At 38.5% G+C, this 16,525-nt stretch overlaps 1 protein-coding gene across 1 annotated transcript; it reads left to right on the plus strand.

Moving 5' to 3' along the window:
- The first annotated feature begins 385 nt into the window (after positions 1-385).
- On the plus strand, positions 386-16,231 carry LOC149078370 (uncharacterized). Its single transcript, XM_089242020.1, has 2 exons — positions 386-1,632; positions 12,858-16,231. Exon 1 carries the CDS (start codon positions 710-712, stop codon positions 1,619-1,621), a length of 912 nt encoding a protein of 303 aa, XP_089098146.1. The 5' UTR covers positions 386-709; the 3' UTR covers positions 1,622-1,632; positions 12,858-16,231.
- Positions 16,232-16,525: the final 294 nt, after the last annotated feature.

Below are 16,525 nucleotides of genomic sequence, written 5' to 3' on the forward strand. Positions count from 1 at the left end.
AGAAATACATAGACGAGGCCATTTTTTTTTTTTTTTTTTTTAGTTTTTACCTGTCTAGTCTAGGTTATAACATAAGGGCGATCTATAGAACGGGGGGAGAAGAGGACACCCTTTTTCACCATCGTAGGACGAATTGTGTTTGGTCAGACCTCCGCACGAGCCACGCTCCGTTGGCACGAGGATAAAAGGTGCAAGGAGGAGCCAAAATCTATTCATTCACCAATGGGAATATATAGGAAAAGGAAAAAAAAAAAATTACCAAGAGGGGAGGAGAGAATGGAAAAGAAAAAAAAAAAATCTTTAAAGAAAAGATCTTTTTTATTATTATTTTTTTTTCATTTTTCTTTTTCCTATACTATACCATGATCCGAGTTAAGATCGCTTCAGTGTCGCTTCAGATGCGCTAAGAGACGGACGCACCTTGATCTCTCTCTCTCTCTGTCTCTCTCTGTCAATCGATACTTATTATCAGTTCCGTCCGATAATAACGAGTGACGATACTGGATATTAAGAATAATTTAAGTGAGTGACATTTTATATATACATGTATGGTCATTCCCTTATCGAGATCATGACCATCGGATCATCGCCTTCGCCGTCGAACTTGTGTGGTAATTAATTAATTGACTCGCTCGCCGAACGTTTTTACCCAACCTCACGTCGAGTACTCGCGCCACTGTCGGTTGATAAGTAACTAGATCGATAAGTAATGGCTTTGGTTGTCACTGGAGGCGGTGATCATCGGTTGCCCGTGACCGGTAGTTTAATAGCCGGTTCGGGTAGCCCTCCGACGACGACTTATTTATTACTGACGACCGCAGCGGCGACCGGTTCGATGAGGACTGGTGGTGGTGGTGGTGGTGGTACTAGTGTGGGTAAATCGACGTCCAGCCATATAGCTCCGAAGAGATCCGTTGCTAATGACGGCGGCGGCGTCGATGACGTCGTGATTGCGTCGTCCGGTACGAGGGCGAAGAGGAAGATTCGGTTCGCGTCGAACGCCACGGGTGACAAACGACATCAGCGTAGTAGTAGTAGTAGTGGTAGCGGTGGTGGTAATAGTCATAATAGCAATGATAATAATAACCATCACAGCCAGGCGCCTCCGGCGGTCGCGAGGAGGAACGAGCGTGAAAGGAATCGTGTCCGGCAGGTCAATTTGGGGTTCGCGACCTTAAGGCAGCACGTGCCGAACGGCACCAAGACGAAGAAGATGAGCAAAGTCGAGACCCTCAGGTCAGCCGTGCAGTACATCAAGCAGCTGCAGCAGTTGCTGAACGAACACTCGCCGTCGGAATCGTCGTCGGTCGTCGATGAGAACAGCCTGCCGTCGTTCGAAGAAGTCCAGATGGCCGCCAATAACGGTCTACATAATCATCATCATCATAACAATAGTCTTCATAATCATCACCATCATCATCATAACCATCACCAACAGACTCATATCAGTCACCAAGGACAGCAGGACACTTTCTCGACCATGAACTTGGGTGTGACGTCTCCTCCGTGTTCCGCGGCAAGTTCGCCGACTCCCAGCTTAGGTTCCGAGGCGTCGTCACCGTACGGTAGCCTGAGTCCTGAAGACGAGGAACTCCTGGACTTCACGTCGTGGTTATCGTAACGAGTAAAGAGGTGAGTCTATTGTTACTTACTTATCGTTCTTCAACATAATAATGCCTTCAAAGGGCCTGATTTTGACATGATGGGGGGGGGGGGTGTCCCTGCTACTAGAGTCAAAGATGTTTAATTAGTCACGGAACATATGTTGTTTGAATTTCGGGCCAACTAAACTATGGGGCCCTCGAGCAAATGTCTCACTTACCTATACAGAAATCAGGCTATTCAGTATTTAAAATTTTAATATATATATATATATATATAATTGATTTTCTCTGTCTGTGTGTATGTTCTCTATACAAATCTACAATTTTAAACCGTTCGTCGCCAAATTTTGCATATATACCAAATGGGACCCGACTTGAACGATAAGCTACTTTAAAAGTTCGTGGAGCAGGGCAAATGCCGGAAATCGGCAAAAAACTATCGAGCAACAAGGGTTTCTGGGTCCCAACAATCACTTTTGGGATGTTTACTTAGGTTATTCGTGGTTCCGTGCGTTTCGGACATGCATATGCCTTTACAATGGTTTGTTCTTTAATGCTGCCGGTATTGGCCTATGTATAATAGTTTATTCCTTTATAATGGTTTGTCACTTTTTCAATCCTCCCAATAATTGAGGAAAACCCGGGCAGTGCCGGGTATTATAGCTAGTGTTTTAATAAATCAGGCCGATTTTTGCATCATTTTTTAAAGAATGAATTACCATGCTAGTTAATTTCCTCCATGACTTTGTTTTGTGGGCTTGAGAAAAACTATAGTGCGAAATACCATGGCTCTCACCAAGGGCAAATTGGATATGGACATGAGGATTGATGTGAAAATTGTTAGATTATGTAAATTCACCAGAAAATTGGTATGAGAGGATTATATTGAAGTTCCTGGTATAGGAACCCCTCCTCAAAAATCATGGGCCCAGGGGATAGCGATAAGGGGGGGGGGACGTGGAGTAAATTCGTATGCATATACATTGCTACCAAAATTATGTTGAATAGAGGGATTATTGTCCCGGGAGTGGTTTTTCAACGAATTGTCAACGGTTTTGAAACTTTATAGGTGCATTCTTTCGGAAGGACTTCGGCCAATTTGAATGTCAGACATATCTGAAGAAAGCGTCCTGTCTTTACCAATACAAAGTAAATAGGGTCCTCCCTGCCCTGATGGGGGGGGGGGGAAGCAGTGACTTCCCTTATATTTGTGATTCATAACATTCTATGTTAATTTTCTTTAAAATTTATAGTGCAAAAAAACTGAGAAAATATAAGATAGAGTCCGGTGCTCCAAGACCGTAGCTCTGTTGGATTCCCTCATAGGGGCCAAAGAAATGACAATTGTTGATCGCTATTGTGTCACTGTTTTACGAAGAAATAAGATTACGATAAGATTAGCAATATATGAGAAAATAAAATCATTATTAAAATTATTAATAATTTTAACTCAACATTGCATACGAATTTCAAAGGGCGCATAAACATTTGCGAACTAACTATACTAGTAATAGTGTCCAGGGTCCTGGGTTACTTTGATTGGTGAGTTCGGAGCATAAGTGCCAATTGAGAAATACTACTCTATAATTAGGGGTTCTCCATTTTATGTAAGTTACATTGTAGCGTGCTATATTTTCAATTTGAATTTCTGCTCCACTGTAAAACACATCCCACGGTGCCGTTAGAAATCTCTTGGGATCCCGGGAGACCCGCATGCTATCTATCCATCCGAGAATTTCAAGGAACCCACGAATATGTAAAGAATATATTTTGCAATTAATATGAAAACTCTTCTATTATTGAACAATGTGGATTCCTCGGCAAACACCAAACGAACTAAGCACCTTAGAAACTTTTCACGAACCCCCTGGAGGTCCACGGCCTACACTTTGAAAAACATAAGTATTATAGTATCAATTACAGCCCCTCACGCAAGGCCATTAACCGAATCACGGCCCAACTTCGATTTGATGGTCCTCGGTCAAAGGGCGCCAGGCACGTCTAGGGTCAAAAGTTTAGAGAGTGAGTAAAATGTCTTTCATATGTCAAGGGATTTCTCAGGGATGGTAAACGAATTTCTAAGAGTTTGAATATCTCTGAGAAGTTTATTTCTGTGAAAATTCCCAAAAAAAGATTTTTGAAAGTCCCAAAAAAGTCCAAAAGAGACTTTTCTGATGAATTAATCCTAAAGGATGGCCAATGGATTCCTTTAAAATTTTTGGTATAGTTCCTGAAAAAACTATTTTCTTTCAATTATTTCCCATAAAAGTATGCGTTTTTGATGAATGAATTTTCAAAAGTTGTCAATGGGTCCAGGAAGAATTATGTGTTATTATAGAAAGATATTTTATTATTGTTAGAAAGTTATTGTATTTATCATGAAAATTTCCTGAAAATAATATCTATTCCAATGAAGGAATCTTCAAGAATGTCCGATGTATTCGCCAAAAGTTTTTACGGTTTTGTCCCCGAAAATTATTTTATTTCAAATTGTTTCCATAAAAAGAAGAGATTTCCATTTTTGATGATCCTCAAGGATGGCCAATGATTCCCTGGCAGTTTCAGATAGTCCCTGAAAATTACTTTATTCGATTATTTAAAATAAAATGACGTATTTATTGTTGAAGGATTTCTCAAGGATGGCCAATGAGTTCCGAAGTGTTTTTAAGTTCCAAGAGAAAGTTGTTTTCTTTGCAAATTTACTGTAAAAATCTGTCTATTCTGATGAAATTCCTGAGCCCCTCTAATTTTTGAAGTAGTCCCTGAAAAAATTATCTTTGACTTCTGTAAAAATATGTATTTTTTGATGAGGCCAATGGATTCCTCCTAAAATTTTGCAGTAGTCCCTGCAAATTACTTTCTTCGATTATTTTTCCATGGAAAGATGTATTTTTTTGGCGAAAGAAATCTCGAGAAGAAAACCAACGGGTTCCGAAGAACGGTTTTCTCTGAAACTTTCAAGGAAAAAAGTCTTTTCTGATGAAAGGATGGCTAATGGACACCTGAAAGTTGGCTTCTGAATATTATTTTTTAGAAGGCTTTTTTTCATCACGGCATGCATTTTTTTGATGGATTTTCAATGATGGCGAATGGGTTCCGACGGAGAATTTGGAAGTTCCAGGAAAACGGATTTCTATGGAACTTTGCTGATAATTGTTTCTTCTGATAGAGGAATTCTGGGGTCCTCCACGTTTTTTGGAGTCGAACCCTAAAAATCATCTTTCAAATTTCCTCCCCCCCCCCCCATAAGGTTGTTATTTTTGGTGAAGGAATCCCGAGGATAACCAACAGTTTCCGAAGAGCTGTTTTGTATGAAGCTTTCATGAAGGGGGAAAAAAGCAAAAAGTTGAAAAGATGGCCAACGGTACCAGAAAGTTGGCTCCTGAAAATTTCTTAGAAAGCTTTTTTTATAACACGATGCAGTTTTTGATGAGTTAGTTCTCAAGGATTGGTGCTGAAGAGTTCGGAAGTTCCCGAAAAGTTGTTTTCTTTGAATTTTTTGTAATAAATACCTCTTCTAAGGGATTCCATCCTCAAGGATGGGTCCATGGATCCCTCAAAGTCTTTGGGTTAACCCCTGTAAATGATTTTATTTGACTTTTCCATGGCAAGATATACGTTTTGACCAAAAAGTCCTCAAGGACATACTCTTAAAAGTTTGGTGTGAAAATCATTTTCTTTGAAATTTGTTTTCTTTTTGATGAAGTAGGATTACTTCTCAAGGATAACCAATGGTTTCCTGAAAAGTTTCGGATAGTCAATGAGAAATTACTTTCTTCGATCTTTTAAAGTAAAATGATGTATTCTATGATTAAGGCATTCTCAAGGATGTCTAATGGGTTCCGAAGAGTTTGGAAGTCTCTGAAAAGTTTTTTTTCTACGTAGTTTTTGTGGTATATGTCTCTTCTGATGAAGGAACCCTCAAGGATGGTAGGTAGGATGGTCAATGAATCCCTAAAAGTTTTCAGGGTAGTCCATGAAAATTTTTTTTTTTTTTTTTTGTGACAAGATATACTTTTCGATGAAAAAATCCTCAAGGACGTATCCCTAAAAGTTTTCTGGGTTGTTCCTGAAAATTACTTTCTTCGATTTTTCAAAATTAAAATGATGTTTGATGAAGGAATTCTCAAGGAGGGCCAATGGGTCCCCTTAATTTTGGAGGACCCTGAAAAGCAACTATCTGTAAAATTGAAAAAAATGTGCCTTTCTCGATAAAATGGCAAGGGTGGATAATCTGAGGTCCCAAAATTATTGTAGCTCTGGGAAGATACCTCACTTGCCCAAACAGAAATCAGGCCCGCAGACTGATACCAAACCCACACACACACTCCTTTTATCAGTGCTGTACAAGATTCCAGTGATGTACGTATACACAGAGAACAGGACAAAAAAAAAAAAAAAAAGAGAAAAGAGCTAACATGGACAGGGCTTGTCTCATGTCGCATGACAAGACATTGAACTTTTCTGATAACTGGGAACAACGAGACAGGTCTAAAGAATATGGAATCCTTTGGGCAAACCGATCACAGTTCGATACACAAACCGCAACCGACATCATCCAAAATAAACAGGGAATATTAAAAGAAGGTGCGGCTTTTTCGACCGACCTTCTCTTTTTAAAGAAAATATTCCAAAAAAAGAAAAAGAAAGTCGAACACAAACACGCAACCAGGTCACACCAGCCTCGCCTAATAACTCACCTAGTATAGGACCTCGGCAAGCAACCTGCCTTCCATTCTCCCGGATTCTTACGTGTGCATGTGTGTATATATATACACACACACACACATATAAGAAAAGCCACGGGATAGGGACCCTGTATATGGCGAGAGTAGGGGGTCACAAAAGATTTTCTTCCAGGGTGGGTCCCGGGACTTTTTTTTATACATATATTCCTTTTTTCATTCTTACTCTAGTACTTTCATCCATTTTTTTTTCTTTGCTCCTATAGGTATAGAATCACCTTTAGCCCCCTCTCTTTTTCAACCTTATGTTCCTTGAAAATCCCTCGAGTCCCCCCCCCCCTCCCTTTATTGAAGAGAGGACCCTCTGATGTATATTCAGTCCAAAAAAATAGCCTTGAACGGACTTGTGTGACCCGTGACTTGACCGTATTTGTAAAATATTCTGGTCAGTTCTTACTTAGGACAATTAGGAACTGCACGATGGAGAAGATATTTTTTGTATTTCATCCAACACGAATAATGATAACAATAATAATAATAATAAAAGGACTATATAGACGGACCCCCCCCCCAACCTTTTTTCCTTCAACAAGAACCGCTCCTTATTCCTTTTTTTTTTTGCTCCTATGCACGGGACTTTTTTTTTTACCTTTTGATATGATCTGTGTATGGCGGCAAGTTTGATGGCAAAGCCGTTTTTCAGTTGCAATGTTCTGTGGGGAGGGGGCTTGGATATATTCGAATATGACTGTATAAGTGCCGACTATCCTTATACTGTACTATATATCCTTATATCAACCTGTTCGTATTTCCGGTCCCGTGCTTCCGCCTTAATGAACTCTTTATCAGGGAAGAGAAACTTTTTTTGAAGAAGTTTTTCAGAAAGTGACTTTTCAGGGACTCTCTGAAATTTTTTAGAAACCGTTTTTGACCATCCTTGAAAATTCCTTTATAAGGGAGGAGGCCGTTTATGGGAAAGTTTCTCAGAAAATAACTTGCAGGGATCCAAATAAGCCATCTTGATCACGGAAAGTGACTTTCCGGGGGTGCTTTTAAATTTCTAGAGGTCCATCGGCCATGCTTGAAGATTCCTATATCAGGAAATAGCCCGTTTTTGGGAGCGCGTCACAGGGGGAAAAAAAACTTATAGGGACCCATATACAAATCCATTTCAATCGCAGAAACTGACTTTTCCGGGACTTCTAAACTTTTAAAATCAGCCTTCCTTGCTGATTCCTTCAGCAGGGAAGAGTCAGTTTTTGAGAAATCTTCACAGAAAATGACTTGTACAGACCCATACGAGCCATGTTAATCACAGAAATTAACTTTCTGGAGACATCTGAACTTTAGAGACCCATTGGTCATCCTTTGAAGACTCCTTTATCGGGTAAGAACCCGTTCTTGGTAAAGCTTCCCATAAATAACTTGTATAAACCATCTTGATCACAGAGAGTTACTTTCCGGGGACTTCTAAACTTGTAGAGACCCATCGGTCATTCTTGAAGATTCCTTTATCAGGATAGAATCTGTTTTTCAGAAAGTATCACAGAAAACTGCTTGAAGAGTATAAGCGATCTTGATTACAGAAAGTTACTTTCCAAGGGCATCCAAGTGTTCAAGGATCAGCTGGCGATCCTTGATCCTTGATCCTCCTATCCATCCTTGATCATTGACCATCCTTAAAAGTGCTTTCATCAGGAATGTTTCGCATTAAGTAACTTTTAGGGACCCATATTTGCAACTTTTCGATTTATTCTTTCAAGGGCTTCCAAGCGTTCAGGGACCAATTGGTCATCCTTGAGTGACGATCTATCCTCTTCTCAATGAAAATTCCTTTTCCGCACAAGGTTATTAAGGACTCCTGGCGATCTTGAGGATTTTTATTTTTGGTAATTTAACATATAGTCATTTTTCAGGGACTACCAAATTTCTGGAAAACTATTAGTCATCTTTAAAAATACTTTCATCAGGGAAGAGACATTTTTTTTTTGGAAAAGCTACTCCCAAACTTTTAGGGACTTGTTGATCACAATTGAGGATTTTTCCATAGGAAAGATAACTTTTTTTTGGGAACTTTTCCAAGTAGTGACTTTTTACCTCTAAACTTTTAAGGACCTATATCAGGCATCTTCAAGTATTCCTATAAATAGGGAAAAGAGACCATTTTTGAGAATTTTCACAGCAAACAACACTTCCACGATACCCATTGGCCATCTTTGAAGACATCATCAGCAGAGACATATTTTTCAAAGTATTTTCCATGGACATTTCTATGGCCACTCTTAAGAATTCCATTATTCACATCCTGATTTTTGAAAGAATTCTAAACGCGAACTCATCGACTATCCTAGAGGATTCCTTTGTCAAAAAAAGACATAATTTTGAGAAGTTCCACAAAAAGTAACTTTATTAGAAATATTTTAAGGACTTACTGTGTATCATTGAGCTTCAGGATACATCAAGAGTTCTCCTGAGAGAGACCTGAGAAGAAATACTTTGGTGTTTCCTTCTTTGTGAAAAATAAGCGAAGAGTCATCATTTTCCAACATCCTGGATCAGTTTCTGGAAGGGCGGCTAGACCCGTGTTTCCCAAAGTGGAGAATATCACCCCCTGGGGACGATAGAAGTTACGGGTATAACATAGGATCCTATGGGTTCACTTGAGTTGGGGAGGGGCGATGAGAGAGAAAAAAAAATCTGAAGACGGGGGCGATGGAACCAAAATTTTCGGATACTATAAACTAGATTTCAGGGATTTCTTTGAAAGAGCTATGATTCTTTCACCGTCAGGGCTCGTCTAGGCTCCAGAGATTTCTTGAGATGATTTCAGAGATATCTGAGGCTCCATTATATGGATCCTTGAGGCTCTACCATGCTTGGGACTATATATATATTTCGAAGCCACTCGTTCTAAAAACCCCATTGACTGAACTGGGAATGAACCAGTTAACCCTAGTTTTAAAAAGGAAAAAAAAAAAATCAACTTATAATCCTCTCAAACTTTTCAAGGATTATTAGAATTGGATTATGAAACATAAATCATAGGTTACATGGTGAATGGCCTAGGCCGATGACATGACCTAAATATGAATACTATATGTCCTGTAAATATCATTAATCTCGAAGAGAACCAAATCCTTTCCTGTGGAATTCGAACAATAATCCTCACTACACTACTATCGACAAATAATCCCATCCACTGTTACGAATATCCTGATTCCCAATGAAAAATTACTCTCGGAACAGATTTACGCAATTGAAGCTGAATAAGGCTGAGAGAGAGAGAGGAAACTCCGCCATCTTATAAGGGGAAAAAAAGGGTTAAAGAACCTGTGGAGTTTAAGACATGAATGGGTTCAATCATTCGTCAATGAAAAACCCAAGGAACCCTTTTTTTCTCTCTCCATACCTTCAAGACAAGAACCCTTTCCTCACTCCCATGAATGGACCGCATAAGGGGCGGACCCGAGAAACTTCATCGGGTTGCGTCTTCGTATTGTCTGACACTCAATAGAGAACCCGTAACCCTTTCCTCTTTGGCAAAGAATGATTCTAGGCCTTTATTATACAACATTCTTCAAGAGGCCGGGATAGAAAAAAAAAAATCTGCATGGGCCAGCTACTATGGCCTTCTGAAAGGGATGCCCTCGATGCTTCTCAAGTAAAAAAAAGAGAAGAGAAAAAAATAGATAACGGTTTAGGCTCCAAAATTTTTAATGAAATTTTAAAGCCTACCCGCTGGCCTGTATTATATCCCCATGTATGTGTATGGGATTTAGGGGGGTATGAAAAATAACTTGATAGAGGCCTTTAAGACTAAAACCAGATACTGAACCCCCCTCGGTGGCTTTTTTTTTGGCTCTCTATTCCAAAAGGGATTAAAGAAGAATAGACGGCTATTATGTGTATAGCCTACCTTCAGCAAGGGATGAACTTTCAGAAAATAAAAGGTTGAGGAACCCTTTGAAGACCCTTTAGGCTACCATAGGAACCCGCCTTGCTAGCTGGTGTTTTTTTCTTTTGGTAGATTCATAAAAGGGACATGTTGGAAGTTCGTTCATTGAAGGTATAGATAACTCTTGCCCGTGCTAATCACCCTACTATGGAAATCACCATTGACGGGGAGTCTCATCCTATTATATGGATATATGGGGAGGGAGTGGGGGGGGGGGTCTTTTCTTCCTTATACGGTATATAATTTACAGGCAAGTATGAAGATAGGTGTGAGGATCCTTTGGGCTATATGTAAGCGACCTCCCCCTGAGTTTTATATTCCTATGTCTACCGGGTTAATTCTTCAGGATTATGGAAAGGTAGGGAGGAATCTACACCCCATTGTACTCATCGAATCATCTTTTATCGGAGTTCAATGGCGACAAAAAAAAGAAGAAGCTTTGACGGAAGATATGAAAAATGTTCGGAATCTTTTCTCTCTGTCCTGCGTATTGTTGACACAGTAAGACTGTTTAAGGGAGGGCAGTGCACCTTCTTTGGTAACGATAATGATTGTTAAATTACGACTCCGATGACGCAAGGTACGTCAGACTCGGCCTTTTACTGGATGTATACCAATAATCATGTCTATGGACATCTTTGGCCTTTGGAATGCATGTTGTTCTTTCGTATTGTCGAATGAGGGTGTTTATGAACCTCGTGTATTATCTTTAAGGACCCTGATGGGGTCTGGAAAAGTCAACCGCCAAACAAGTTTCTCTGATAAAAGAACCTCCTTCGAGGATGACCCTAGGATTCCAATAAGTTAATTCTTGAGAACAGTCCCCACGAAAAGTAATTTCCGGGATGAAGAAATCTCCAAGGATGGCCAATGGATCTTAAAAAAGTAACTTTTTCAGAAAAGTCCTCATGGAAAAAAGAAAGTATTTACCGTGATAAAGGAATCTTCGAGGATTGCCTGGTAGATCCTAAAAAGTTACGTTAGCTGCAAATGGTTATTTTCTGGAGCAGTAGTTGCTCTCGTTCGAAGACAGATCCTAGCGTGATGCATGCACTCCAGGAAAGAAGTTTCTGTTGGTTTATTGCGTACGGAACTCTTAATGGTTACGATCCTGTTCCGCGAAATCCAGACAAACACACGATATTATTTATATTTATTGCACCACAAATAAAAAATTCCACAGCTTCTGATATTTTGGAAGCCCGGAAAACTTTTCTACAGCACAAGTTGGGAACTCATGTTCTAGGATATCATGTCGATTGATTCCTTGATGATCGCAGCAATTCAATTTTATTCGTTTGATAGAAACGGAATTGAATAGAATTTATTTATTTTGGGAAGTTTTTATGAACAACAATTTTAAGGGGCCAATCGGTGATTTTGAAGATTCCTATATCATTAAAATATCCAATTTTCGGAAGGGTTTCTGTGGAAATAACTTCTTTTTAAGATCGATTGGCTATCCTCGAAGATTCTTTTATCAAGAAAAACACTTTTCAGGGGAAAAATTTCTCAGAAAATGACATTGGTCATTCTCGAAGATACTTTTATCAAAGAAAATGCAACTTTTATTTCTGAAAAGTTTCTCAGAAACTAACTTTTTGGGATCTATTGGCAATCTTTGAAGATCACCTTGTTCGAAGGAAGTGCAAATTTATGGAAACGTTTGGAAGAAAATAAATATTTTGGGTGCCATTGACTATCCCCGAAAATATTTTTATCAGGAAAAATGTCTTTTTTTTTGGAAAATATTTGAAAAAATAATTTTTTTTATAATACATTGGGCAATCCTTGAATATTCTTTCATCAGAGAGGAGGCGTTTCACGAGAACGTTTTCAGAAAATAACTTTTGAAATCCATCAGCCATCATCAAAGATTCTTTTGCGAGGTTAAATAATTTTTATGACAGTTTCACAGAAATAACATTTTTTTTTTGGTCTCATCGGCCATCCTTGAGGGTAACTTTATCAAGGAAAATACTTTTTTGATAACGTTTCTCGAGGAATAGCTTCACAGGGCCCATTAGCACTCCTCGAAGATTTTTTCATCAAGGAAAAATACTTTCTAAGGGAACGTTTCTCGAAAAATTACTTTTTAGGGCTCATTGACTCAAAGATCCTCAAAGACTCCTTCATCAGGGAAAATACATTTTTTTGGAAAGATTTCTCAGAAAATAACTTTATAGGGCCGATTAGCCATCCTCGAGGATTCTTTTATCAGAGAGAAGGCTTTTCACGGGAACGTTTTCCATAAAATAACTTTGGGACCCATTAGCCGTCCTCGAAGATTCCTTCATCGGGAAAAAATACCTTTTTTTGGGGTTTTACTGAAAATAATTTTTTTGGTATCCATTATCCTTGAGAATAACTTTACGAGGGAAAATCCGTTTTTTGGAAAGGTTTCTCAGAAAATAACTTTTCACAAGATGTTTCGCTCAGAAGGAAAACATTCATTCCAAAGGCTGCCAAAGTGAGAAAATTTGCAATTTCATACAAAAATCTATTATCTCACAATTTTTCTGTCATGCTATTCATTTTTTTCATGTGTTTTTTTCTAAAGACATTTACGACGTGGCCGCATTTTAAAATGATTAATTTTTTTTCAATTTCCAGACGTATCCAGAGTGCCATAATCCAGTACAAGACAGAAACATGAACTGCCAAAAAAATGAACAAAAAAACATTATTAGGTTATCCCTGTAGATATTCAAGTCCTCAAAAGGAGTAATAGTAAGGAATAGATATTTTCCTACTGGGATGTCTGTGTACATATATATAGTTGGAGAAAGAGGATGAAAGCAAGGATCAATCATGAAGGTACCGTACGTACATGCAACGACTACCCACAACAGGAACCGCGGACCAAAGGACCCTTCGCGGTGGTCATCGGAGCGTCAACGACCACGCGAAAGACTTTTTCCAGTCTGTAAACTTTCCAAAAAAAAAGCAGAAAAGTCACAAAAATGACGTTCTTCCGCCATGTTGGGTTGTTCGTGGTATTATTTGGTGTTTTTTTTTTCTTGCACTTCTAGGATTTCTCAGGTTTCCGGTTTGGTTCCTTTTTGGAGGAATAGACACACACACCATACACACCGGAAATTCGTGCAGAGTCCCTTCCCATTACTTAAACGAAGAACCTGTTGGATGGATCGAACAGGTTGCGTGTGTGTACCATGACGGACGAAACCGTCCTGAATTGTATGACGTCCTTAAAAGAAAAAGAGATGAAAATTACATATCAACGTTGTATGCCGCTGCTGCTCAAGGATTTACATTTATGTAAATGGGGTAGAACCCTCTTGGTTCTTCTCCGGGTCCATAAAAGTCACTATTTTGCCGTAATGTAGTCAAGTTGATATTTTTTTCAGCCACTTCTCGACAATAAAATATTAACAATCGATTTTTCTTAAAATATTAACAATCGATTTTTCTTAAAAAAATATTAATAATCGATTTTTCTTAAAAATATTAACAATCGATTTTTCTTAAAATATTAACAATCGATTTTTCTTAAAATAATAACAATAGATTTTTCTTAAAATAATAACAATAGATTTTTCTTAAAATAATAACAATAGATTTTTCTTAAAATGTTACAATTAGACTTTTACGAAACGTTAGATTTTTACGAGTAATATTAACATTTTACGAAAATTTCACGCCAGGAGTGCACAACCTCCGGCTAGCGGACCAAATGCGGCCCGCCGAGGGTTTTCATCCGTTCCGCGTAGAAAAGTATGAATGAGCACAACACGATATATACCTTGGCATCATAGGTGCCGGAATCTGGGTGGCTGAGGCTATTTGAACCCCCCCCCCTGCAATAAATTTTGTTTGCTGGGGCCTGGTAATTACCGAATACACAATGCGACGCAATGTTTCACCGCCTGTGTACGGAGTCAGTTGCGTATATATGGAACGAAGGACAATTTTTTCAGCCCCTAATGTTTCCTTCATGTCGATGCCTCTGCTTGGCTGTCCATATTTTGTCAATAATAATACGACAAATCGGTCTCGCCTTTTAGAAAATACGAGTCATTCTCAATTATCACCAAAAGTTGCCATTTATCAAATCACCAATGACGGAAAATGAAGGTGATTTTGATCCTTTGTTTCAGTAAAGAATAAAACGTTTCCTTCGTTGAAAATACTTGAAAAAAAAAGAGACATTTCGGCAAAAAAGTCCGGGCGAACAAAACTTCACAAATGTCCTGTAAAATACGGGTCGTATGGTCACCCTAATTTCTGGCCCACGGACTAAAAAGGTATTGCACCCCTGCTCTTTACGATTCCATGAATTTACTTTGGTAATATTTAGCGGAATTTTTTTTTTGTTAACCAGACACAACTCCGTCCTTTCTGTTCCTGATCTTTAATTTGCATATCAGCGTAATTTCGACTTACGGACGATGCTTCGTAGGTCGAGGAGTGACTGTACTTGGAATGTGCCTTGCTTGTTGCCTATTGAAATAGGGGAAAGCCGTGAAACCTCTCTAAAGAGCCACCTTTAAATAGGGCCAATTGTTTTTAGGCCCTTTTTTTAGAGTCCTTTTCGTGGTTATATTTGAAGATAATGGCAGCTATATGTGTGTGTTATTTTTTGATATTATTATATGATTGATCGTTGATTGTATCGATTGTTTTCCGGTGTTTTCGTAAAGTTGATAGATACGAGATGTTTTGGTGGTCCGTTTCGTTTAAAGCGCCACCAAACGTCACGTTCAACATAAAAAAATTTACCCTCAAAAAAATTTGGGGATAAATTTTGATGTAAATTTCCTGTAAAAAAAAATAAGAACACCATCTACATTCTCCAGCACCTTTATGAAATTGAATTCGCCAAATGTGTTTGTATCAAATCGGGATTTAACCCTTCCACTGTTAGAAAATATCACCAGTTGGTAATTTGTGCGTACATTTTACCTAAATCAAGGATGCACAACCTTTCGGAGAGTGCGGCCCGCTTCCTAAGTTTGGAAACGTGTCGCGGGCCACTTGAGTTATCTGAAAATGTGCATCACGCCCCACTCGGAAGGTCTGAAAATGCGCCTCGGGTCACTGAAGTTATCTAGAAATGAACCGCGAGAGTCACTCAGGTGGTCTGAAAGTGTGCCGTAGACAATTCATGGGATTTGGAAATGCGCCATAAGCGCCGCTTGAGTGAACTACTACTTCACCAAACACCAACTGTGGCCATATCGCTATATTGCAATTTACTGCCATTAATGAGATGGGTTGGAAATGAAGGCGCTGTCTATCGGTGGTCGCTTGAGTGAACTGTGAAGCATGTCGCGGGCCACTCGAATGATCTGGGAAAGTAACGCCAGCCACTAAAATAAACTGGAAATGTACCACGATATTTACTTAAGTGAACTGGAGGTGTGCCGCGGGTCATTCAAGTGATTTGGAAATGTGCTAGGGGTAGCTTAAGTGATCTGGCTATGCACCGTTGGCAGCTTAAATGACGTGGAAATGCTCTGCGAGCCACTGAAGTAATCTGGAAATGTGCCACGGGCCACTTTAGTGATTCGATAATCTTTCGTGGGATAATTTAGTGGCTTGGCAATTTGTCACGGACCCACATTAGGTGACTCCAAGGGCCGAATGCGACCAGCGGTCCAAGTGTTGAGCATATATGATCTAAATCTTAAAATCATGGCATGAGGAAAAATTCATCGTAAAATCGTTTTTTGGCGATATTTTCAAGGAAAAGTCGCCAATGCTCCAACGCATGCAGTCGAAGGGTTAATACTCTTAATTCTATAAATTTTTTTGGAAATTGTTTTTTTTTGCCGTATTTAGTGCCTGAAAATTCTAAATTAATCAAAAATTTTATATAGAGGTGTGCCTTCCGGTTGAAAATATAATATATATGTATAAAAATTTTTATGTAACAACGGGTAAAAACAAAATTTCATAACTGAAATAGGAATCAAAAAAATTGACTTCTAAAATTTATGTATGGATGCTCAATATACAGTACAAATAAGCTGTTGAATTTTAAAAAAACATAATTATTTTCAAAATTTGATTTTTGATATTCATTGTCATTGATATGAAAAAAGAAATTTATATTGTGTAATTTATTTATAATATTTCTTAATTTTTATTCAAAAATTTTGTATTTTGTAGGATGTTTGTTCGAATTTATGAAATACGATGCAAATGTTATTTTTCTATTATATCGATATTTTCAAATACATTTTTGTACAAAAAGATATTCTTTTCGAAAATAGAAATTACATATTTTTGAAATTTGCAGAATAAATTCAGTTATTTAT

This window comes from Pholcus phalangioides, unplaced genomic scaffold (assembly GCF_987345545.1).
Source record: "Pholcus phalangioides strain wild (caught in Gottingen) unplaced genomic scaffold, Ppha-v1.0 ptg000014l_1, whole genome shotgun sequence".
In the NCBI taxonomy this organism is placed as follows: domain Eukaryota; kingdom Metazoa; phylum Arthropoda; class Arachnida; order Araneae; family Pholcidae; genus Pholcus; species Pholcus phalangioides.